This window comes from Eretmochelys imbricata, chromosome 16 (assembly GCF_965152235.1).
Source record: "Eretmochelys imbricata isolate rEreImb1 chromosome 16, rEreImb1.hap1, whole genome shotgun sequence".
NCBI classification, from domain to species: domain Eukaryota; kingdom Metazoa; phylum Chordata; order Testudines; family Cheloniidae; genus Eretmochelys; species Eretmochelys imbricata.
In genome coordinates, this window is record NC_135587.1 from 21,242,213 (window position 1) to 21,268,033 (window position 25,821).

Below are 25,821 nucleotides of genomic sequence, written 5' to 3' on the forward strand. Positions count from 1 at the left end.
CAACACTGCTGAACGATCAGTGGATTTATTTTGTACCTCAGTGATTCTGACTGTTGGATTAAATATAAACGTTATATTTTTCTCATTTAAAAAGATTTAGGCATGTTCTTTCTGGCCACGCAAACAGGAAAGGTTTCCCGTAACTGTTTGATCTTTGACAACGAGAAAGGTGATGTTTGTTTCCTCACATAGAACCAAGGAGGGAGTGGGAATCAGCTGAGCTTGTGGTTAAGACACAGGACTTTGTCAGACAGGATCCCCTTCCTGTCTCTGCCGCAGATTGCAGTGCAACCTTAGGCATGTCACTCTGTCTCTAGTTCCTCCATTAGCAAATCAGGGATTTCTGCCCCCAGGGAGTGCTGAGGTTAAATGAATTAAAGCTGGTAAAGTCGGAGTTCCATGGATGAAAGATGCTGGGAAAGGGCAAACGCTGCAGCGTGGCTCTAATTTCTCAGGAGCACGGCAGCGATTTCAGGGTGTAGCTATGCTATGAAGCATGGCCGTGCTGGCAATGCTTTGTCCCACCCTACGTGGGTGTGGTGCTTTCCAGGGTCGCTAAGTCCCAGTAGGCCAAGGTGCTATTCAAATGTTAAACCCGTATCATGCCCAAAGAAGGGAATTGCGGGTGAGTTGTCCCCCTCTCAAAGCGTGTGCAAGCCACCCTCCTGCATGAAATTCACCCCAGAGCAAAAGCTTTGCCATGAAACCCTGTGTACCACTTAACACACAGCTGTTAACATGAGGCTTAAGTGGGGCATAGCACCTTATGCCCTGAAGTGAATGTGCCTTTGTGAATGCCGCTTAGGTAATGACACCTGCTGGGCTGATTGAGATGAGGTGCTGCACAGTGGCAGCTTGGCTAATCTCCGGTGATGGGGTCGAATCGTAATGCCTCCTACTTAATGGGTTAATTGGAATGTCATTGACTTGGAGGGTTGTATGTGGGATGTGGACAGCAAGCTAGGACTAAGGTATGGAGCATTGGGAGAGAATAGAAATAGGGACCTTACTCTGGAGCATCCCTATAATTCAAGGACACGCCTTTGGTCTACGTGGTATTCCACCAGATGGTGGGGCGGGAGAATTGGACTGATTCTGGAAGATTTCCTCAGGCTCCATTGCAGAGATGGTAAATGCATAGTGTGCACAGGTTCCATCCTGTTTGCTGGCACCAAAAGGGGGCTGCTTCAGGGAGGTCTCTCCAGTGGTTTGGCTTTAAAAGTAACCCCCCTCCCCTACTGTGCTACAAATATGCCCAATACCTGGATTCTGTTGTAATAGAGATTGGAGGACGCAAGAGTGGAATTCCCAAAACCATTTTATAGAAAGAGCCAGAAACTTAGTTATTAAATGAAGAGAACTTGCTTAAGCTACAGCTCAGCCCTAGGCATCAGTCATGCTAGTGACTTTACCCATCTGTGTCTATTACACAGCTGAAGAAATGATCAATAAGCAAACTTTCACCTAGGAACCAAGTGAGGTCATCTGAAACCAGTGCAGCCCTGGCTTGTCTGAAGATGAGCCTCTCCCTTCAGTGGTTGTAACAAATTAGAATGTATATATCTTCGATACCATTTCCTTCAAAAAAAAAAAAAAAAAAAGCCAAAAAAACAAAATCACTGCCAGCTGACACCTGCAGCCCCGATGCTCCTGAGCAACCTCTTGCCATTATTTGTCAAGAAAACATAGAAATAGAGGCAGGTTTTTATGCTGTAAGATGGCACTGAAGTACTGTCATGATGAAGGCCCCACAATGTGGGTAGTCTGACAGCACATTGTTTTCAGATCAGCCTCACACTAAGTCTTCACAAGCATATCTTAGAAGGCATATGCTACGCGTGCAGTTTGTACGCAGCAGGAAGCACAGGGTTACAGAAGCTCCAACCAGTTTTTCTCCACCCAGAGGGTTTGTGCTGAGGTACCAGGGCTGGGGGGAGGTTCTGACAGCCCTGCATGAGGCTGTTCAGGAGTTTAGCCTGTAGAACAAAAGCAGGGAGAGGTGCTGATCCAAAGCTGTGTGACGCTGCTTTAACTGCAGGAGTATCGAGTTATGTGAATCCTCTGGACTCTTTAAAATCAGGTGGCTGTTGAATTGTCATCACTGTTACAAGTCTCGAGTTGTGTGGGAAGAACAACAAAAATAGTTCTGTAAAGGAGCAGTCAAAATGATTTGTGTGCATGCTTAAAATCCTCCAACTATTGCTGGACTGCCCCTCCCATCACGTGCTTAGAGCTGGGGCCTAGGAGCCAGGACTCCTAGGTTCTATTCCTTGCTTTGTCCACTTGAGACACCTAGGGCTTGACTCTTTTTTGAAGGGCCGAGTACCCACAATTACCACTGAAGTCAATGGACACCCAAAACTTGAGGCTCCATTTGGGAAAGTGTCATAATGGTCTATCCCATCAATCGCAGGCACACCTGCTATGGTTCTACACCAAAAAAGGGACAAGAATTCTATCTGCATTCCGGCACAAAGGTGTTGGTGTGTTGATAAGGCTGCCGTTAAAGGTATCAAGGCTTAAGCTGAAAGGCTGTTATAACTCCAGTTGTGTGGGGCGGTTGTTGATTTTTTAAATGAAAGCATTAGTTCTGTTTATTATCTCAACCCTCCCATCCCTGAAGATCCCTGTCATATAATGTTGGACCTAGAAAGAGGAGAACCTACTTCAGAAGCTGTCGTTTTCCCACATGGCTGTTAATGCAAGTTTCTTACTGAAGAGATTGTACATTCTAGATAGTGCCAGTGAATTCCTGTAATACTTCTCATCAGTGGAACCTTATAACCATTAAATAAAGAAGCCTCAACTGCTTCTCAGAGGTATTGCGTGGTACAGATGGGGAAATTGAGGCGCAGCGAGACTAAGTTATTCAGCAAGTCAGTGGGGATGTGAGGTACTTCCAGCCACTGTTTTTTTTTTCCCCTTGTGGCTTCCTCTTTTTTTCTTTTCTCAGATAAATGCTGTTACCCACTGGTTTCCCCCTTCTTTTTACTTCGAGTCATCTGTGTTGCAGACGGACTATTTAGGGAGGCTGCCATGCCGCTGGGTTTGCTGGGAGATTGGGCACAAAGATCATTGCCATGCTGAGCCAGTGAGAGAAGGAGAGGAGAGCCTGTGAGAAGAGGAAACACTTGATGTGCAGGGCCACGTTGGTCCATGTGACACACAACGACTGGTAATTATGGAAATCTGGATCCAGTTTTCATCTAGCGGGAAGAGTGGGGTGTGTATCGACTGGGCAATGCATTTCTACTTCTCTTACCTGGCTGGGAACTGGGACTGGCCCCACTAGTGGGCAGGGCAGTCTGTGTGCTGGGGTAGCAGAATGTTTAGGGATGGGTCAGGCAGGCTGCTGAAGTCAATCCCACTAGCTTTACCTAGTGTCGATCACTGTAGTATCTATGCGTTGAAGTCAGTGAGAGTTTTGCCTGTGTGGGAACAGAGTAAGACTTGTAGAATTTAGCCCACTACGAGAGGGGGAGCTAGATATATCCCAGGCTCTACAGAGCTGCTGCTGTCAGGAATGATGCAGTTTTCCCCCAAACAAGGGAAACACTCCTGGATTTGTAGGTGGCTGGCAGCCACTCTGGGCCACTGGCTATTGCAACAAATCCTGTTCTGATATGAGCACTGCAATCAAATGCCTGGGTTAGAACCTAGGCACCCATTTTGATGCAGCATTTGGCCCCAAATGGGCAAAACAAGGAATGGGGATAAGAGGAAATGTTAGTGTTTCATTACAGACAAAGCCATCGTTAGGTCAGAGAGGTCTTGACGCAGCGTCAGGTTATTTCACGTTATTTTCTCTAAACGGGAAGAGTGAACCTGGCCCAAGTGTGCATTCCTTGTATCAAAATGTGATTTGGTAATCAAGGAGTAATGCAGATCTAACTGTAGGCTACAACTTCTGTAATGTGGCTTCTGCATCTTGATGACTACAGTCCCTGAATGGCTCCCTGATTCCTCGAATCAGCGTTTAGCCTAGTTGAGCTGACACTGGAAAATTCCAGTCTGGTTTCATTTTGGTTTGTGGGTGTATTGGAAAGATTGCACTGGGGAGGAAGCATTATGGGAAAGAAATCTCAAAGTGCAGCTGCTGCTGAGGGTGGATGCCGATAAGTTCCTGCAAAAGTGACACACAGGAGGCTCTCTGCAGTGACACAATGCTCTGTTGACCAGCTCAGGCAGTGATGTTTCAAAGCAATGTGCATGGTGCATGTAAACGTTGCTAGAGTTATCCAGAGCTTGTGACTTGCACGTGCAATGTGTCCGGCACTGGTTATGATTTGCAACGTTCTGTGTAAGTTGCAAGATCGTGTATAGTTGTGGGTTTTGCACATTCTCTTCCTTTGCAAATGCAAATTAGACACAGTTAAAAATATTAGCTCTTGGTAGTTACAGTTAACTGCAATTTAAGAGCATAGATGTGGAGGGTTCTTCCCCCTGGAACCTTTCAAACAGGTTCACTCTAATGTTCTATCCCTGTTGCCTGAGGGGCTGTACAGCACCCTCTCCTTAGATCTCTGGTTTCAAGCAGGTAATAGCTGTCTGTTGTGTGATGGTTCCTTGTTTATGCTCCACCCTTGCACGTGTGGGTCACTAGATTAGGTTTGGGCCCAATCCCAAGCGGTGCTGAGTACGTGTGACCCCAGGTAATGTTGGTGGGATATGTAGGTTCTCCCTTGGTATAGCCTGTTGGGAATCCATATGCAATTTGAGTTCCTGGTGTCCCCAGCATCCACGCAGGAGCTTCTGGTCTTCAGTGCTACTGACCCAGGGTGCACGCTAAGTGGTTTCACTTCCCTCCTGTAATGACTCAGGAGATGGCCGGTTGAAGGGCACTCACCAGAATTTCATCACCTCTTCAGCAGTGGTGCCAGCCCTGCCAGCTGCTGAAGGAGCTTGGGATGTAGTGCTTGCACAAGCTGGCATTTCTGTACATGAAGTGCCCCATGACCCGATCTGTTCATGCAAAGGGGGGTGCATGTATTTTTTGCGTACAGAGTTACAGGCTGCTGTGGGAGACGTGGTCATCCCTTATGGTCAATGAGCGTGTTCCTAGTCCTCAGGTTGATGGTGTTGGGCCACCTGCTATCCTTGCTGCTCATCCCGAGCTGCTCTGAGGCTTATGGTGTGGCTTTCAGACAAGAAGACCTGGCCTGCCAGTATTTCTTGCTCTCCGCCATGTCGGAGCAGGAAGATGATGAAATGTGCTGGAATAACTTGGAGAACTTCCGGGTGAAGCTGATCTCAGTGATAGACCCCTCCAGAATAACGCCTTATCTCCGCCAGTGCAAAGTGATTAACCATGATGACGAAGAGCAAGTGCTTAACGACCCCAGCCTGGTCGTCCGGAAACGGAAAGTAGGTGGGTACTGAGCAGCTTCCGACTCCACGTGTTTGTGTGGGTGGCCTGCCTCTGGGGTGATACACTGGAATGAAAATGCCGTGGTGTTAATTGCTTCTGCAGGCCACATGGTGTTACCATCAACCCATGTAGTGCAATTCTGGGAATCATGCTTTCAAGGTGCATCTTTTCCCAGCCATTTGAGAATGGTTTTCTCTAAATCCAAATAAATAGGTAAATAATTCCTTCTCCTCAAGCTAACATGTGGTGGATTTTCCATCACTGGCAATTTTTAAATCAAGATTGGATTTTATTTAGTGATTTATTTTAAGATCTGCTCTAGTTCAAAAGGAAATTATTTTGGGGAAGTTTTCTGGTCGGTGTTATAGATGAGGTCAGACTAGAGGATCACGGTGATCCCTACAGGCCTTAAAAAGCTCTGAATCTAGGATAAACTATTCCTGTATCTCAGGTTCAGAGGGACTCTGGCAACATTAGAAAGAAAAATTAGCCTGTATTACTAGGAGTCCCTGAGGTTATTCAATCTGAGAACATTACAAATCAAAGGTAATTTTCACCACTTATTCTATTTTACAATAACCCCTAGCTCTTTTGTGACTATTTTCATCAGTAGACCTCAGTGCTTTAGTATTGTTACCCCCATTTTACAGATGGGGAAACTGAAGCACGGAAAGGGGAAGTGACTTGCCCAGGGTTACCCAGCAGGCCAGAGATGGGAACAGAATTGAGGGCTCTGGCGTCTCAGCCCAGTGTCTTAGCTTCTAGGTCATGCTGAATCACTGTTAGACCTCTGGAGGCTACTACAATCTAAACAACTGAATCAGGATTGAGATCCTGTTATATTAGGTGCTGTGCAGACACAGCCCCTGCCCAAAGAGTTTACAGTCTCAGAACAGTTGAGTTTCAGACATTGTGGGCCATGAAGTGAGGCCGGTTGCTTTCCCTTGGATAGTGAGTTACGCTTTCCAGTTCTCCTTCGCCACCATGGTAAGGAGCCGAGATTGGAAAGGCTTATTGTGGACTCCTCCTTTGCCTCCGTCCAGCTGAGTGTAGAATTCTTCTCTGCAGGATATTGACTAGCACACGCTTTGCTGCTGTTTAGGTTTCCAGCATTGCAGGGAGTGTTTAACTTCAGAATGACACAATGAGAGAGACTTGACTGTGAAAGCGTCTCTGGTCCTATTAGACTTTAGAATTCCAACTTTAAAAGCTGGTGACAGACTTCCTGCTTCTCTTGCTCTCACTGTGGTCCCGCTTGTAGCAGGAGACGGAGGCTCGGTCCCGCTGACCTCAAGAGCGGAGCAGAGGCTCCAGCACTTCATGGCAGGTACTTTGCCCCTTGCAGGATCAGGACATCTGTGCCAGAAGTGGGGCCCACCTAATCATTGCCTCTTCTTGAATTTGAGACCAAAGCTGCCCAGAGTTATAGGAACTGCCATGGCTGTTTCGTTCAAGCCTGCCTGCTCCTCCTCCTCCCTAGCCTTCAGCAAGGGATTGCTTCTCTTGCAGCACCTGCTGTTCGCAACACTAAAGTAGGAGCAGGGGCCTAGGGGAAAACCCTGCAGCTGTTGCTCAGTTAAATTGCCCCTTAAAGCCAGTGAGAGAGTTGCCTGGGCCACGCCTGCAGGGTTTGACACCAAGGACTCTTGTCTGCTCCTGCTTACAGAGGAACACAAGTACCAGCCATCTCTGGAAGTTCAGGGAACGTGTGTTACTCTGACATGCTATGTTGCAGTAAGTGCCTTTGTTTCTGTATTGCAGGCGTCCTCCTGGATATACTTCAGAGGACAGGCCAGAAAGGTTTTGAGGCCTTTCTTGAGAGCCTAGAGCTTTACTACCCACTGTTATACATGAAAGTAACCGGCAAGGAGCCCAGCAGGGTCTTTTCGATGATTATAGGTAACGTTTTGCTTCGTTCCCACAATGGTCTCTTTATTTGATGCTGGTTTGCAGCTAGAGGAGACCTCAAATTCCACACCCAGTTAAATCCCTGGTGGCTCATGTGGGCAGAGCCCCAGCCAGCCTTTCAGACTGGGCCACTGGCTCGAAAGCTCTTCAGTGAGGGTCAGACTAACCTTCATAAGCAGCCGCCCAATACTAAGGCCCCGATCCTGCAGTCAGATTCCTGCGGGGAGAGCTCTGCGGAAGCCAAGGACCCCCGGGCCTCCCCACCCAGATCAGACTAGGTTGGAGACTAAAACACAATGCTGTGTTAGCAGCTACATCGCCACCCTCTCCCAGGGACTGCCAGTGCTGCTCCCTGTATCAGAAGGAAGAGCAGATGCTAGATCAGGGGTGGGCTATCTCTCCCCAAACAGCCAGCCCCCACCCCCCATCCGCCCCCTTCCACTTCCTGCTCCCTGACTGCCCCCCCTCAGAACACCTGACCCATCCCACCCCCCCCCCCACCCCCGTTCGCTGACCGTCCCCACCCCCTTACCATGCCGGAGCCAGCCACACCGCCACGTTGCCCGGCAGGAGCAGCAGGCCAGAGCGTGAGGCTGTGGGGGAGGGGAACAGCAGGGGAGGGGCCAGGGGCTAGCCTCCCCGGCTGGGAAGTCAGGGGCCGGGCAGGACGGTTCCGTGGGCCGGATGTGGCCTGCAGGCTGTAGTTTGCCCACCTCTGTGCTAGATAATGGCCCGGTTCCCCCTCATGGACTGTTCAGCCATGGTGTAAGGAGACAGAATTCCCCATGAAATCACCAGGAGGTGCTCCCACTGAACATGGCTCCCAGAGTGGCCAAAGCCTGAGGCACTGTTCTGGAGCACCTGGCATGTCCACAGGCCACTGATGGTACAGGGCGAGGTGGGTCATTGCTCATTCTGGCTCTGCCAGCTGTATGTCAGCATGACTGTACTGGGTGTGATCGTGCTGGCCATGGGGCTGGCTCGAGGGCCGGGGGAAGAAAAGCTGCCGTGGCACTGACCTGTGGGTGTTGAGTACATGCGCCATGGACTGGACAGCACTCATTTGGAGGTTTTGTGATCCTGACTCATGATCAGGGACCTTTCTGCCTGGGACTGGGGACTGGGCCCCAGCTAAGTGGGGTGGGGACCATGTTGTGTGAGGGTCTCTGTTGCGCAGACACCGCGGGGGAATCGGGCCTGAGCCAGCTCCTGATGAACGAGATCATGAAGCTGCAGAGCACCGTGCAGGAGGAGAGGAGGAAGGCTCAGGAGCTCAACATGTGGCTCCATGCCAAGGAGGATGCGATCAAGGAGATGCGGGTGAGGGACAGTGTGCTGCGGAAGCACCAGGAGAGGGCCCAGAAGATGAAGGAGGAGAGGGACAACTTGGCCAAGGAGCTGCGGAAATGTAAGGATGAGAACTACGACCTGGCCATGAGCTACGCCAAGCAGAGCGAGGAGAAGAACACAGCCCTGATGAAGAACCGGGATTTGCAGCTAGAGGTCGGTGCCTTGCCTGCTCTCCTTCCTCTCTCGTGCACCCCACCAGGGATTGGAGAGCTGAGCACAGTCGGGCCTTAGCGACTGCACGCTATAGTCAGATGGGCGCCTCCCTTCTGCACCGTGTGCCAGGAGTCCTAAATGTGCTGGGCAGGACTAATGCATTAAAGGGGATTTTTGACACTTGGTGCTGCAGGCCTGGCTTTCCCCCTACGGCAACAAGGGTGCACGCAATGCAGACAGCATCATGCAGTTAGGCTTGCAAATTAGCACCATCAGCCCAGATGCTAGTGGCTGCTAGAAAATGAACAGGGCATGCAGGGATGGGAGAGCCTGGCAGGGCTGTCCCTGCAACTTGGCTTGTTCGCTCAGATCAAACGTTGCAGCAGCTGGGGACAGATTGCAGTGCTGCTGCCATGTATCTTACGTGTGAGTAGGCAGGTACCATGTGCTGTGGGCAGAGAGAAGACTCTGCCTCAGGACTGTGCTGCATTCCCAGGGTGGGGAAGGCATTCCCCTTGTGTTTCTTGCTGGAGGATGGGACTAAAACCATGCCACTACAAAGATGTCCTAGAATATCAGGGTTGGAAGGGACCTCGGGAGGTCATCTAGTCCAACCCCCTGCTCGAAGCAGGACCAATCCCCAATTTTTGCCCCCGATCCCTAAATTGTGAGCTCACAACCCTGGGTTTAGCAGGCCAATGCTCAAACCACTGAGCTATCCCTCCTGGTGAGGCCTGACCAGCTCCAAACCCCCCTCCTCCCCTGCAGATTGACCATCTGAGGCACAGCCTAATGAAGGCCGAGGACGACTGTAAACTGGAGAGGAAGCACACGATGAAACTGAAGCATGCCATTGAGCAGCGGCCGAGCCACGAAGTGGTGTGGGAGATCCAGCGGGAGAAGGAGCTGCTGCTGGCCAAGAATCAAGAGCTGGAGAACACGCTCCAGGTCTGAGGAGGGCAGGCGTTGGGCCTCTGGGACTGGTTGGGGTAGCAAGTCTGCCTTGCTAACGCAGGCTTCTCCAAGGGGGTTGGTGTCAGGGCCCCCTCTTGGTGAGGCCGGGGAGCTTGGCGGGGTGAGAGCCATGGGTTAGAGCGGAGTGTGCTCATGGGTGCGTTGTGACAGAGGGACCCCCTGAGCGGTGGTGGTGGGTTATACAGTGTGTAAAGGTTGACAGCAGCTAGATGGGCTGAGGGGAGAGATATGAGCAGCCATGGTGGCAGAGGAGTACAGCATTGGAGAGAACAGCTAGGCCTGAGGCTCAGAAGGGTTTAAATCAAGGGCCCCAGACTTGCCCAACTCACTCTGCACCTTCCCCTAAACTGGCTGCCATGACAGCGAGATCCGAGGCTGGATGGGGGGACTGATCATGCCTGGCACTTTTTGTGTTCTGCAGGGCTGCACGGGAGCCTGCGGATCACACCTGCCTGGCAGGAAATGGAGCAGAGCGCAGACGCCTTCATCTGTAACATGGAGGGCACAGCGGCCTGTGGGAAGAACAGATCCTGGCACATAATGCCCTGTGTTGCTCAGAGCAGCACTTGCTAGGACTCTCGCTCTCCAGGCGACTCCCCTCCATCTCACAGATGAGGGCAGGCCGGTGCTGCATCGGAGAGCGCGTTGCTCATCTCTGCTTTAACCTGGAGGCAGGGTGGAGGCCACGGGGGTGGTGGAAGGGCAGTGAGAATTGGCCATTAGTGCTGTTAGGCTCAGGAAGGGGACAGTGCCTCCTGACCCCTGGCTTTCCTAGCCAGTTAGGCCACCCCTCATTGTAGCCCTCTGCCCCTTCTTCCTGGAGGTCGCCAAGGAAGGGAACTTGGAGAAGAACAGCCTCTATGTCCAGGCTCTGGAGGCTGATCGGAGACGGGCACTCGGGGAGCATCAGGAGCTGGTGAACACCATCTACAGCCTGCGCAAGGCACTCCGGCAAGCGGAGGATCTCCGGGACAAAGTACAAAGTCTGGTGGGAGCGGGGAGAGATGGAGTAAACTCAGCATGGGAACGTGTGTGCCATGAAAGCCACTCTTCCCTGTGGAGCAGAGCAGCACCTGGGCAACTAGCGCTGCAGCTTGGCTTCTGGCTCAGATCAAATGTTGCAGCAGTTTAATGAGAGACATGCTCCGATGGGTACTCCTCTGCTCTGGTACTGACTCTCTGTGTTGGGAAAGACTTGGCCCCTCTCTGCCTCACGTATAAGATGGGGTTGATGACACTGATCCACCTGGATCACCAGGAGAACTGATCAGTTACTGTTTGCTAAGTGCTTACATCGGCCACACATCTCCTTTGCCTGTTTACACTACAAGCCATGGGTGTTTCAAGAGTGAAGTGAGCTTCTGTGCTTTCCTTGCAGCACGCGGAGGAGAAGGAGGTGCTGGAGCTGCAGTGCATGTCCCTGAGGAAGGACTCCTGGATGTACAAGGATCGCATCGAGGCCATCTTGAAGCAGATAGAAGAAGTGGCTGCAGAAAGAGATCAGGTGATAAAACCTACTGTTTGGAGCACAGCTACCAAAGATAATGGAAGGTGTAAGCTCAGGCACCAGGTCAGTGACACGCTTTGCCCTCCCGCTTTCTGCACCAGGCGCTGCTGACCCGAGAACAGTTCCACATGCAATACTCCAAGAGCCTGGTCGACAAAGACGCATACCGCAAAGAGATCCGGGAGCTGGGGGAGAGGTGCGATGAGATGCAGCTACAGCTGTTCCAGAAGGAGGGCCAGTTACTAGCTGCTGAGGCCAAGCTGAAAAAGTTGCACCTGGAGCCACCCACGCTGGTATGTCTGCAGGAATACACAGCTACATGCAGGTACTGTGCTATGGGCAGGGGAAGAGGCCGGTGAGCCCTGGCTGTGGGTGTTCCACTGACTTCATACACTGACACTGTCTGTAGTTGGGATCAGCCTCGATTCAGCAATTAATGGCTGTGCTTAGACAAGGGAAGCTGGAATTCGCCACAGTAGAGCTCACCCTGGTTTCCAGCGTAAGTAATCTCTGACAGTGCAAACGCATCCCTTCCTTGTTTGCATTTGGGGCTGCCCCTGTTGCATCAAGGCCAACTGCTGGTGACTGAAGCCCAGGAAGGACAAGTCTTGAGCCATTGGGGTGAAATCGGGGTGGGGGCGGGGGAAGATGTACCATAACTGTTCCTAAACCCAGAATGAAAACAATGCCCTAATATCCTAGTCTCGTGGGTGCCTTCTGTTTGAGCCAGTAGGGGCAGGTAAGAGGGAGGAAATCCCTGCGTCTTCGTTCCTAGCTTTCGTTCCGTTTTACGTGCCATCGTTGCTGCTGTCTCACTGTGGAGTGTGGTCTGCATACAGATCCCTGACTGGCTTGTTTTCTTACAATTCCAGACTTCTGACCTAGATGACACCTCGCCCAGGAGCTCCCAAGAGGTGAGGAAGGTGGCTAGCTGGCTTTAGTCTGACCTCCTTATGGAAGGTCTTTGGGTTCCCCAGCTCTGCTCAAAGGCTCCTTAGCAGATAACCTGCAGCCAGCTTCTGTTTGTGCTCGAGTGGCACGAAGCACCCGAAAAAAAACACCCCAGCGTAACCAGCCAATGGAGGATGCCCCCGTGCAGACAAACCTCTAGGAGGTGTAGATCCTGCCATAGCAGGTCTTCCCCCTTTGCAGCTGCCAGAAGAGTGTGTGTATCTGGGGGAGAGAGCGGCGTGGCGAGGGCAGTGCTCCAGCCATCCCTGTGAGCAGGAACCAGGATTAGAGCAGTACCAAGGCTGCTCTGCTTTTATACTGGAGACCATCCCGGTGGCTGGGTGGCATCAGGTTTGAGAGGACGTGTGCACCCATCCTGAGACTCATCCAAGCACATCTGGGCTGCAGCTCAGATTCTGGGCCAAGATTTGTAGCTCTGTGAGTGTAACTTTAAATGCTTGGGATACAAATAAAAGGCCCAGTTCTGCAGCCCTGAATCGTGTGGGGAGCCCCACTGACTCTGAGCAGATGACACAAGTCTCTGAGGATGCATTGAGACAGCCTTTCCAGCATGGTCCTTAGCATGGCCAGATTGCTTCAGCTGCCATGAGGCAGCCACATTCAGCGGTAGGTGATGAGCCTGATGTGGGACAAAAGGTGCCATACACACAATAGAAGTATTATCCTATGGTGTGGGGTAGTGTTTTCACTGGAGAATTGGCTTCATTCATGCATAGCACTTTGTATCTACAGGCATGTCACTAAGGTGATATTGGGTAGGATGGGTCGGCTGCCTTGCAACTCTCGCTAGACTGGAAAGAGAAACTTGTGGAATCCTGGGGCTCTGTTTGTTTTTTTTATTTGTCTTTTTTGTGGGAGATGAGGAGAGGAAAATGAGTATTGCTATTTCCCCAGATTAGACCTATTTCTTTTTGTCCCAAAGCTCTCTTTCCATGGAAACCTAGATGAGGACACGCAGCTGTCTGATAAAAGTAAGACTTTTTGTTTAATTTGTGCTTGGAGACATTGGAGCAGTATTCCCGAGACCATATGCCTGGTGGTTAAAGCAGGCAGCTGGGAGTTGGGAACTCCTGGGTTCTGCCACTGGCTCTGCTGTGTGGTCTTGGGGCATCACTGGGGCCTGAATTCTCAAAAGTAATTAATGTTTTTTGGGGCCCCAATTTGGGACATGCTTAAAGGATCTGATTCTCCCAGGGTGGGTTCTCAGCACTTTGTGAAAGTCAACCCACAGAAGGTGTCTCAACTTTGTACCCCAAAATGGAGGTGTCTGGAACCCCTGGTCATCTCCCAAAAGAGATGTCTGTGAAGCCCCTTGCTGAGCACTTAGAGCCTTTTACCTTCATTCTTCTCTTCATTACATGTGATGTGGGAGGATCCTCCAGTGGCTGCATTCTGGAAGGAATATATTGGACTAGCTCAGTATAACAGCACTAGGCAGTACTGTTCCATTTGGTCCAAAAGTCTCATTAATAAGAGATTGCCAGTGTATTGATGCCCCTAGGAAAGCTTGGAGATGTGCAGGGCCTGACTTCTCAAAGATGTGGAGGACTCTCTGTCCCCAGTGAAGTTAAGGAGTACTGCGGGCACTTGGCATCTATGAAAATCAAACACTACATGACTCTCCTGGGCTCTCTCTGCTAGTCAGGACAGATCTGAGAACAGAACCCAGGTGTCCTGACTCCACTTTAACTGGACCGTGCACCTTTCTCCATGCTCTTTGTTGGGTTGCTTTTTTCCTTAAATTTAAGTTATTTTCACTTGGTTTTGACAAAAGCAGAACTAGCTAATGAACACACTGTCCCCGGTTCTGCTTTTGTGGCGTCCCAAGTGGAAATGACGCATCACTGAGGAAGACTTGACAGGCTATGCTGAGGGTTTGAACTACACTTCCAAAAAGCTCTATCTAAAAAAGTATAGAGAAGGAAACTGCCAGCATGGGAGCGTCTTCCTGTTTTAACTTCTGAGGGGCCTGAATATTTTTTTTCACCCATTTTGAGAAGGCAGTTCATTCAAAAGCTTGAGAAACCCTGATCTGACTTTAAGTACCATTCCAGGTTGGTAGCGATCTCTGCTCCTGGATGGATTGCTGTGAGTTCAAGTTCTGCACTCACATGATGAAATTATAGTGTGAACTGCACAATTCTATATAGGGTTGACCTTGCTAGAAAACTAGGCTGTGTTAACACAACCCTCGAGTGTGTTGTAACTAACATGATATTAAACATGACTTAGCTAGTGTGAACAGTGACAAGTCCATGTTTAATATCATGTTAGGTAATGTGACCTCTCAACTTGTCTTCATTAGAGAACAACCTAAGGGGCTGCTTTGTTGAGGTCCCAGATAGCAAAGATCCCACATCTTTTTGAAAAGTTAGGGAAAAACCCCACTGTCCTGAGCAAGATTCCAATGGCTAGTAAAATGGCAGCTTGCTCTAGTGGACTGAGGGCAGGACTGAAATCCAGGACCTCCTGAGGTCTGGTTTTCACTCTGCCACTGATTTGCTGTTTAATTTTGGGCGAGTCACTTCAATTCTGTCTCCTTTTCCCCACCCATCTGTCAGTTGGGGACAGTAATGCAGATTACATTCCAAAGAGGTTGGAAGACTGGCTTAATGTATATGCAGCACCTTGAAAACGTGGCACGCTCTGCATGTACCAAGCAATAATCTCCTACGCTAGGTGTGAGCTATTGCCAGTGACACAATGGCCATCGCCCTTCACCTGCATCGGTTACTGTGTTCTCGCTGTCTCACTCGTTAATTCTGCAAAGCGCTTTGGGACACCTGTGGTATGAAATGCACAACGTTTACAAGCAATTTGTTCTATTTCAAGGTTGTAAAACCACAAACCAATGATGTGAAGAAGGATTGGCTTGTGGTGAAGGCCCTGGATGGGGACTTGGGAGATCAGGGATCAATTCCTGGCTCTGCCACGCAATCCCTGGGTAGTCTTGGGCAAATCACTTCATCTCTCTGCGCTTCCGCTCCCTGTTTGTACAAAGGGAGAATCCTTCCTTTGTCTGCCTTGTCTCTATCAGATGGAAAGCTCTTTGGGGCTGGATCTGCTTCTAGAACAGCAGGGCCCCAAGTGCTAATGTAACAGATAATAAATAACACCAGTTTGCGACTACACTTGCAGTTTTTCCTTCTCTCTTAGAAGATCTCCCTGAAAATCAGGATCAGCAGCTCAGTGCGTTAGAGAGCATTCAGTGCCTGCAGTCGTCAAACGTAAGTGTCTTTGTGAACCCTCCGCTTCTTGCGACCTCGCTCACGGCAAATAACATTTGCATTTGCGATAGGCTTGCCCAGTTTGGAGGTACCTGGCACTTTCGCAGGGGGAGAGTTGTATTCTCATGACCAAATTCATCCTTCAAATAACAGCAGGGCATCAGTGTCCCTTACATCTCTTCGGGAGTGGTATGGGTGGGAATGGAATCTGCCAATCAACACATCCGCTGCCGCACTGTCAGTCAGGAATGTACTGCTTTCAACTCCTGTTACAAGAATGGGCAGCCTACAGATGCCATCTCCAGCAGGGCACTTTTGGGACTGTTGTTGGTGTTTCTCTCATCCACTTGACCTTAATGTTCGGATGTAGTGGCTGATCCTGCCTTCTTTGCATAACCTGAACTCCCGTTGTTGTCGTCGTCGATCATCTATATTGCTGTAGTGCCGGATCAGGACCTTTGCCTGTACAGCGCCTCATGCAACACATAGTAAACGCTTGCCCCTGTCCCACAGAGCTTAGACTCTGTGGGTGTCTTGTTGAATAGGATTTGCTGGATCTAATTCAGGAATAATCCACATTAAATTTAAGGGACGATATCGAGCCTCTGATTTTCTAGAATTAGCACTGGCAACACTATTTGGGTTTTTAAGCAATTTCCTATCAACGGGAGTGTTTTTCCTTTCTCCTCTACGTCAGCCCTTGCAAATATCTCTCAGCTTCTCCTTTTTCTCCTAACATCGTGTTTCAGCCACTGCTCATTTCTCCCCCTGCTCCCCAAACCTGCTGTAGCTAATTAATGTTCAGCGTTTGTGTTGTCTGGGCACTGGTGTTTGTGATTAAAAGGTCTCCAAAGTAATATTGCTGTTTCTACTCACGCTGCTGGGAAGAGAGTGTGAACCTCCGGCTTTACAAATGGATGAATGTGGACATCCCTTCTGTGCCCCAGGAGCTCTGCTGTCATTGCAAAAGGAGATCTTAAGTGGTTTATCTTCTGATTCTGGTGTTTAGGGCTTCACCCTCCAAGCCCTCACTAGGGCAAGTAACTCCATTGCCTTTGGTGGGATCGGTAGCATGAACACTAATCCGTAAACGATGCAGGAGCGGGCTCCTGTACAACACACAGTGGGTGCTATGAAGAACCAGCCTGCTCAGGAGAGATGAGGGTAGTTCAGCAGTTGGGGAGGGAGCTGTGGTGGCATGGATCTTCAGTCCATCAGACGCCTTCAGAATGAGGCCATAGAGTTTTAAGTGTGAGCCAGGGCCGGAGCCTGACTCAGCCATGCACAGGATAATAGGGCCAGGAGTGAATGCAGGAGGCTGTAATGTTCCCTGGGACTTGTGGATGTCAGAAGCTGCCAGCACAAAGCTCGAGTGCTTTCTGAAGGGCAGCAGCACCCAGAGAATGCATTTGGCCATGAAGTTGCTCTCCGCCCATTCACTAGTACAGGCTCATTTTTGAGTGAATTGAGCGCTCATGGAAACCACTGGGAGCACACATCGCGGCACTGCATGGACAGCGGCTGTCCATGTTCTCCACACCCCCTCCACTGCCCTGCCCATTGTGCCTCTCCTTTGTCCTTCAGAGGCCAACTCCAGAAGTTGAGTCTCGTTGCCCATGTAATTCCTGGCCTCTCTGTAGAGCAAGGCTGACCCCATCCCCAGCCCGTCCCCAAGCTTCAACTAGACCAGGCCTTTCTTTTCCTTTCCAGGAGGGTGGCCCGCCCAATGGAGAGCTGGCTGAGAAGGAGCGGCGGCGGATGAAGGACAGCTTTGAACACTATCGGAGGTGTGGCCTGTGCTCTCAGGACTGCTCTTGCCATATTTGTTTGCATAACCTACTGGTCACTGTGTGTCATGTCCCCTGTTGTGCCTGATCCACGGAGGATGAGAGTTTGTTACTGCCTCCTTTTCTAGCTCAAGCTGTAGGGACTCGTGCATTTAGTCCAGATGTACCGAGCATGTTGGCCAAAATGGAAGCCGTTGCATTGCACTGAAACAAGTGTGGATGTTTTCAGACACAAATGTATAACATGGCCTGTGTCATAGGCTGCTTCATGCCATTTACCGATTCCACAGTAGTTTAACAGAGGGGTACCCAGAGGACATAAGCTGGAGGTGGTCACCTGGGTCATGGGCACTGGATCACAATGCCACTCACTCAGATTTGTAGGGGGTCTATGCAGGGGCTCATGGGCCATGGGGGTCAGGCTGCTGGTGGGGATAAGGGGTTCCTGAGAGGAGAAAATGAGGGTCAGGTGGCAGGGACACATCTATGCCTCCCACCCCAGACTTTTAATGGCACTCTGCAGTCCTGGGGGCACCATGCTTTGGGAACTGCTGGCTTGGTAAGTTTGATCTATTTTACTAGCGCAGGGTTCCATCCTGCTACTGCTGACACCAAAGACCAAGTTCCTATCAATGAGACTCGGGGCAGGTTTGAGCCGTTTCAATCCCCAAAGACGGAGATGGAGGCACTCCGCAGCTTGCAATAATTCTGAAAGGGCCGAGCATCTTGTAAAATACGGATCTTAATTTGCACACTAAATAGAAATGATCCAAAAGAGCTAAATACTGGAGCAGATTACAGGAAACATCTAAAACCATGTTGTATTGTTTCTGTAAGTGGTAGTGTGCTGGGCTCTTATGTAATATTTGTATTCAAGAAGGAACTGAGAGTCTGGAAATTCTTGCGTTCAGTTGTACTGTACTTAGAGGAATATAGTACTGGCTTTACTGCTCTAGACTAAATCCAATAAACTGCTTCTGATCACAGTCTATATTGGATGCTGGAGAAAACCCAGAATACTAATAACAATTGTGGATAATTTATTTGACAAAGTTGCCCCAATGAACAATGTTGATTCAGCCAGTGCTCCCCAGAAGGTACAGGCGTGTGTGATACTGTTATCATGGAAGGAGACTTCTTCCTGACCTTCAGCAGGTGATTACTTTGTTTCCCGATGCATGAATGTAGATAGGCCTTCTTAATTTTTACTTTGGCCAGTGTTTGACTGGGTACTAATTGAGTTTTTTGAGTTTGCTGGTTTATGTGTAATTGAGAAGCTTGTTCCTCATGGCATTTTCTTTTTCTCCTAAATGTTTAACCTAACTTACAGGAAGAGGGCATTGCGAAGGGTGCAGAAGGGCAGACACCATGAAGTGGATTGGGAAAACAACACTGGTAGTGACAACACAGATACTGAAGGCTCCTAATAGCATCAGCCCAACCGCAACGGAAATTACAAAAAGTTTGCTGGGGATGTAGTGCAAGAATCTTCCCTTCTGCCCATCCAAGCTGATTGACATTTAAAACTTTTTCTAAACAACCACCATGAACATTTACCAAGTCAAAGGCACTGGACTGGGATGCAGGAGATCTGGACTATATTTCTGCCTCTGCCATAGCACTCCTATGCGACGACCTTGGCCTAGTCACCTAACTGGTTGACATCTCTGATTCGGAACCTTAATTCTTTTATATATTTAATGGGGATGATGATGATGATGATGTCCTTCCACAAGGAGTTTAATTCATTTAGACTCATACCACAATTGCTGTAGCAGAAATTCCTACAATCATGGTGCTGTTAGTGCATTGTAGTATTCTGTGCAAAAAACAGTCCAAGTAAAAAATATACTTTATTTGCTTCAAAAATGGGCTTAAGTGGTGTGCTAAAAATGTAAGGTATGCTAAAAGTTGTTGCTATGGCAACAGCACACAACAATGGGATGTGAAAAACCCTTTGTGTCCATATCCAACCTACTAGCTTAAGAAAATCTTTCTTATGATTTCCAGAAAAATAACTAAATAAGGGAGAATATAATACCAATTAATGCCTCAATTCCACAATTGCTAGCCCCCTCTGTTAAAAAAAATAACGAGCCATCCCCTGCTCACCACCAAACAAAATTGTGAGACTTTAATAAATGGATTCCTTTTATTTTATTATTTGCTTCCTGCATTCAGGTTGTTTTTTCTTCCATACCTATGAGGGCTAAACTTTACTGTCTTGTTTTATGTTTTAAATGAAACCGGAAGAGCTGGGGTGTTAAGCATGTTTGGAATGGCAACACTGTGCTCTTGTAACTCCAGCTGTGTGAGCAGGCCTCGGGTGGAGCTCTGTGCAGGTGTCATGGCCGGGTACTCCAACACCAGAAGGGCCTAAACCAGAAAACTAACCAAATCCAGCAGGGTGCAAAGGGCCTGCCCCTATATCACTAGTAAATATAAAAGCAAACACCCAATAGCATAGGTTTGACCAAAACTAATTTAGCTCTACTCTCTTGAATAGCATTTTTGAATATATAGCAGTTGTTATGTTAAGGGCTTCTAAGGCTCTGTGTAATATCAAAAAGAGAGAGCACTAGTGTGTGGATAGTGACCCCGGCTGGTGGTTTATAGGGGTAGATGTCCAATGCTAATAGCAAAGAAGAGAACACACTCTCTTTGCACATGAACTGCTGTCCTTCTGCCCACCTGCAAGTGGACTTTTATAGCTTCACCATGTAACAGGTTTTTATTTCTCTTGCCTATTCAGTCAGCCAGCGGTTGCTAAGGTTTCTCACACTACTCTGACAAGTGGGATGTGAGACCTTACTGGACTCTGGCTTCCTCCCTTAGTGGTAGATAGCAGGCTCAGTGCAAACCTGGGTCCGTGCTCTGCGTGGCCAGAGCCCCGGCTGGCTAGCAAGGGTGCCTCTTTACTTGGCATGGGGACAGTGGGGTAGGTGTGCCACTCGATGGCCCAGCCACCATTGGTGGGGGACAGAGCACCTACGACTCTGAGGGATGGGGGAAGGAGGGATCCCTTCTATCAGATGGATTTTTCTGGGGGAATGGGGACCCTGTATGTTGATTTAAGGCTATAGGGTCTAGAGGAGTAGGGGAGACCCCCCCCAGTTCAGTGGTTGGGGGAGGGGGAGAATGGGCAGGGCCTGCAGTGGGGGGCAGGGACAGGAGTCTCCTGTGTATGATTTTGGGGTCTAGGAGCAGGGCTCCCCCCGGGCACCCAGCTCGGGGATGTTGGGAAGGGGCCCTACTTCTGATTTTGCAAATAGAAAAGCCCGCCCCCCCCAGTAGCCCGGAGGGGGGCAGGACGGGCTCCCCCTGTAGCCCAGTGCGTGGGGACCCCCCCCAGTACCCCGGTGGATTGGGTGCACGAGGGCCCCCATACCCCGGGCCCGGCGGGGGCGGGGAGCCAGGCTCGCTGCCCACACCTAAGATGGCGGCCGGAGCGTCGGCGGCCGCCCCATCCGGCAGCCGGAGCGGGCGGGATGCTGCGGGCCGGGCGGAGGCTCGGGGCCTGGCTGGGGTCTGTGTGGCGATGGGCCCCGCCGTCCCGTCCCAGGGCTTGGGCCGCCCCAGGGCCGCGGCCCTGCTGCCCGGAGCCCGCCTGGCCTCGCGGGCTCTGCAGCGCCCCCGGGCCGGGCGGCGCCGTGGGGCGGGTGGAGGCCGCGCACTACCGGCTGGTGTACACCTGCCAGGTGGGGGGGCCGTGGGGAGTCGTGGGGGCCTGGGGGCCCCTGAGGAAGGGGAGAGGCTGGGGTGGATGGGTGATGGGGGGCCCTGAGAGTTGGGTGCGAGGGGTACCCCAGTGATTGAGGGCTGAGGACTCGGGACAAGGTAGCTGGGCATATCGCTGTTATCTTTTGGGGGGCAGCTGTGTTGTTTTGGGGCTGGGAGTTGCCGCACGCTTGCAAACGAGGAGGCTCTTAAACCCCATAAAACCATGTTTTGTAGCCCCGCAGCCCCTATTGCAAAAGGGAAGGCGACTAAGGCTAGTGCCCACTAAAACTGCTTCCCCCTTCTAGCTCTTCTTTTAGTATTAATAAAGTGTGCGTGTTTCATTTAATCCCTTGAATGTCTTACTCAAAGCTAACGTGAGATGTCACGTTTTGGGTGAATATTTTTTAATCCGCATCGGGGTTGTTTTAGTTCATAATAATGTTTTGATTATTTGCCATCTGTGCTTTCATAGTAAAATTCAAACCTTTAAATCATATCCAAAATAAACTTAAATACACAGGAGTTGGTCTTTCCTGAGGTTTAAAAACACAAACCAGTACAATCCATGATACCTAAACAACCAAGAACATCAGGTTTGAGAAACTGATTTGTATTCTAGTTTATGTTTAGGAATCCAAACCAGTGTGGTTTTTTAATTAGTCTTTCAGCAAGAGGGTAAGGAAAGATCAGTAAGTCTCAGAAATCAGAATGCATTTGAGACTGTGTTCTTTCCATTGGCCCAAGTTCAAATGGTATAGGAAGGGAGCATACAGCTGGGTAGATCATCTTGTGGGGCTGCATGACCGCTTTAGTTGAAGAAATGTTATGGATGGGGGAAAACAAGTCCTTTTTACTGAGATAAATGGTGTCTCTGGTTTTGTTGGGTAGTAATAGAGTTGTGCCTTTTTACAAAATAAACCTATAAAATGTAAGCATCTTGGTCATGAAATAAACTTTATTTACTTTTTAGGTCTGCAAAACACGGTCAGCAAAAACGATTTCCAAACTAGCGTATCATAATGGCGTGGTGATAGTAAAGTGTCCTGGTTGCAAGAATCATCACGTCATAGCAGATAACCTGGGATGGTTTTCAGATTTGGAGGGGAAAAGGTAAGTGTGTCAGTGACAGCAACCTTCCGCCTTCTCCCCCCTGAAAGGCCATCAAAATGTACCCCAGTCCGGTTTAGCTGGTACACTGGACTTCTGTTTCTTGTAGGCTTTGTAAGTGGTGGTTTAAATGCTCAGGAGAGTTATTGCAGGGGATAATCTCTGATTCAGCCAACTTTCTGAAGCATGTAAGAAGACTCCACTCCCATGGCCGAGTTTTCTGACCCATTGCAGATGGGTGGTATAAATAATGGAATCGCCCAACCAAGGCCCACTAAGTGGGATGTAGCCAAAACAGTTAGAAAGTTCATGTTGCACAGATATCACTGTTTCTAGTTGCAATCTTATTGCTGGATGTGATATTCTTTTGTTCTCCATCAGGCCTTATTAAATCATTGCTAGTCTCTGGCTAGCATGTTCAAAGGAGCCTAAAGGAGTTAGGTGCTCAAATCCTGTTGAATTTCAAAGGCTTCCAACTCCCTTCTACTCCTTTGAAAATCCCACCTCTGTCTTAACTGCAGTTGCCAAATTAGTGATCATATTGGGTGAAAGTTGCCCCTAAAGGCCTGTAATCCCAGTTTCTCCACAGTCACCTGGACTCGCTCTGCTAGGAGAAAATGTTATATTCATCTTCAGAACTTGAATCCCTGCTAATGGTGAAAACAGAATGCAGCTGAGAGCCCCTAAGCCTCAGCTGCAAAATCTAACATCTAGTCTCATGGGCACCTTTGTAATGTTACTAGTGTTTTTTAACTTGTAATTCAGGAACATTGAGGAAATCCTAGCAGCCAAAGGGGAGAAAGTGAGACGTGTGGTTGGCGAGGATGCCTTGGAACTGCTCCCGGAGAGGACTGCAGAGACAGAGTCTCAAAACCACCACACAGAGGGAGAAGGTGGGGGAAGGTCCTCGGAGTCTGGAGGCAAGGGAACAACCTGATCAACAGAGTTCCCTCTGCTCTGCACTTGGCAGAGAAAGACTTTGCCATTTCTCTCCCCCTTTCAACTTTGTGTTTTTTTATTTTTAAATAAATTCAAGATCAGGGAAGCCTTGGCCTCTGGTTCATTCCTGTCTTTGTACTGTGCAGCTTCATCTTTGACCAGTCACATGGGAGTTGTTTTTTATAGCTGGAATCTTCATGTTCTCACTGTAGCATGTAGTGGTGATTTTAAAACCAGCCTTATTTCTTAAATGACACTAGGAATCCTGCTTTGTTCTCTTGTTCCACGCCTGGAACCAGTAGGTCTTCATTAACTTGTTTGGGCCCAGAGGGGGAAAGCACTAAATTAGTGAGTTTTAGCAGTGTTTTGCTGTTCTCATCTGCTATCTGCATATATTAAGGTTAGTTCCTCAGGTGGTATAAATCAGCATGGCTGAATGGAGAGAGATTGACTCGTACCAGCTGCCGAGCTGGGCTCTTAATGGAATTGGAGCTTGCATAGCCAGTGAGATTCTGTAGCAGGGAAGTATGCCCCCAGACCTCTCTGCTGCTTAGCAGGGTGGCTGTTCTGCCTCTTGTTTCCCCACCTTGGTTTCTTTCTTGCATCCACTATTAACTTTAGGCAGCTTGGTAAATCATCTGCCAGAGGTGGCTGGTACTTGGAGTCTGATTCCTCTGAGGATGAATGTTTGGTCTGTAGAAGGCACTTTCTCGTAGGGAAAGTGCAGCCTGTGGCGTGGGTTGTTTGGCTGTAATTATCTGAGAAGGATTTTGCACCCTTCCTGCCAAGGGGCTGCTGCAGTCAGGCTGTAGACCCCTACTCTGCCTTCCCTCATCTCCATTCCAGCCACAAGAACCAGCAAATGGGTGAGTGACAAACCAGAGGTTTCTGCTTTACAGGCACTGGAACTGCAGTTAGTCTACCTTGGTTCTGCACCAGGGCCTTCTGGCAGGATGGGTGTGTGCACATCCAAGCTAGAGGGATGATGTTTAGTCAGCCACGGCTAAGATCTCCATTGTGATCTGCACCAGGCATGATGGGGGTAGCCAGAAAGCAGTTGCGCTGTCCTGGACACAACCTCTCCAGGTCATGCGCAAACTTTCATCCTTTCATAATCCATCAGCAACACGCACTGCTTTCCTGTGCTGCCCTGGGCATGTCTCGAACGCTGGGCTGGTGCCCAAGTGCTCCTGAGTTCTAGTTTGGGCTCTGCCACAGTTGCTACATGGTGTTGGGCAAAGCACTTCACCTTTCTACCTCAATTGTCCCCTGGTGCAAAATGGGGATTAGGAAATCTAATTCTGTTCCTCATGGGGTGTTCTGAGGATTAATTAAAGTTTGTAAAGTGCTGAGGAGATGAGTCCTAAGTCTGAAGAGTGTTCCTAGAGCCACTTGGCAAACACTGTCGAGGTGCTTATTAATTTTATTATGGGATGTTAAAATCAACCACAGTAAAAACTAAAAGGCTAGCAGGATGACCTAATGTACAATGTTATTTCAGTGATGCGTCTTGCAGCAGAATGGTCCCATCAGATTGTCTTTGGGAAAGACGGATTGACACCCTTTATTCTGGGGGAGGGAGGAAGAAAACGGACTAGGCCCTGAGGTGTAGTGGCCTTTCTTGCTGAAGTGTAATAAAGAGAACCCGAGTCCTTATCTGCGCTTAAATATCTGTCTCTTTAGGTTCTTATATGGCCTTGCCAGAGTATATGAGCACCTCACATATATTCATGAACTCGGTGCCATTCATCTGAAGCTCTCATAGTACTTTAGAAATGTTAATTTAGCCACCAAACAGCTCTGGGTGGAAGGCTAGGAGTGTCTTCATGCTTACAAAAAGAAAAGGAGTACTTGTGGCACCTTAGAGACTAACCAATTTATTTGAGCATAAGCTTTCGTGAGCTACGTCTCACTTCATCGGATGCATTCAGTGGAAAATACAGTGAGGAGATTTATATACACACAGACCATGAAAAAAATGGGTGTTTATCACAACAAAAGGTTTTCTCTCCAGGTTAGTCTCTAAGGTGCCACAAGTATGAATTCAAACTGGAACAGGTACAGAGAAGGGCTACTAGGATGATTCGAGGAATGGAAAACCTGCCTTATGAAAGGAGACTCAAGGAGCTTGGCTTGTTTAGCCTAACCAAAAGAAGGCTGAGGGGAGATATGATTGCTCTCTATAAATATATCAGAGGGATAAGTACCAGGGAGTGAGAGGAATTATTTAAGCTCAGTACCAATGTGGACACAAGAACAAATGGAAATAAACTGGACATCCGGAAGTTTAGCCTTGAAATTAGACGAAGGTTTCTAACCATCAGTGGAGTGAAGTTCTGGAACCACCTTTCAAGGGAAGCAGTAGGGGCAAAAGACCCATGTGGCTTCAAGATTAAACTTGATAAGTTTATGGAGGAGATGATATGATGGTATAACATGATTTTGGCAATTAATTGATCTTTAACTATTAATGGTAAATAGGCCCAGTGGCCTGTGATGGGATGTTAGATGGGGTGGGATCTGAGTTACTTCAGAGAATTCTTTCTTGGGTATCTGGCTGGTGAATCTTGCCCACATGCTCAGGGTTCAGCTGATCGCCATATTTGGGGTTGGGAAGGAATTTTCCTCCAGGGCAGATTGGAAGAGGCCCTGGAGGTTTTTCGCTTTCCTCTGCAGCATGGGGCACGGTCACTTGCTGGTGGATTCTCTGCTCCTTGAAATCTTTAAACCATGATTTGAGGACTTCAATAGCTCAGATATAGGTGAGAGGTTTATTGCAGGAGTGGGTGGGTGAGATTCTGTGGCCTG

General features: G+C 49.1%; 2 protein-coding genes across 4 annotated transcripts; both read left to right on the forward strand.

Annotated features, from left to right (window-relative positions):
- The first annotated feature begins 84 nt into the window (after positions 1-84).
- CARD9 (caspase recruitment domain family member 9) lies at positions 85-19,407 on the forward strand. 3 transcript variants are annotated; one of them, XM_077835941.1, is made up of 13 exons: positions 85-3,175; positions 5,063-5,368; positions 7,130-7,267; positions 8,454-8,779; positions 9,548-9,727; positions 10,578-10,730; positions 11,133-11,258; positions 11,363-11,554; positions 12,134-12,175; positions 13,156-13,204; positions 15,390-15,460; positions 17,171-17,247; positions 18,578-19,407. In XM_077835941.1, exons 2-13 carry the CDS (start codon positions 5,074-5,076, stop codon positions 18,672-18,674), a joined length of 1,746 nt encoding a protein of 581 aa, XP_077692067.1. In that variant the 5' UTR covers positions 85-3,175; positions 5,063-5,073; the 3' UTR covers positions 18,675-19,407. The 3 variants fall into 3 exon arrangements, with proteins under 3 accessions (XP_077692067.1, XP_077692066.1, XP_077692068.1); XM_077835940.1 differs by having other exon boundaries at positions 5,070-5,368; XM_077835942.1 differs by having other exon boundaries at positions 5,145-5,368.
- Positions 19,408-20,701: 1,294 nt separating this feature from the next.
- Positions 20,702-23,119, forward strand: DNLZ (DNL-type zinc finger). Its single transcript, XM_077836137.1, has 3 exons — positions 20,702-20,945; positions 21,938-22,077; positions 22,840-23,119. The coding sequence occupies exons 1-3, from the start codon at positions 20,736-20,738 to the stop codon at positions 23,009-23,011; spliced, it is 522 nt and encodes a 173-aa protein (XP_077692263.1). The 5' UTR covers positions 20,702-20,735; the 3' UTR covers positions 23,012-23,119.
- The last annotated feature ends 2,702 nt before the right edge of the window (positions 23,120-25,821 follow it).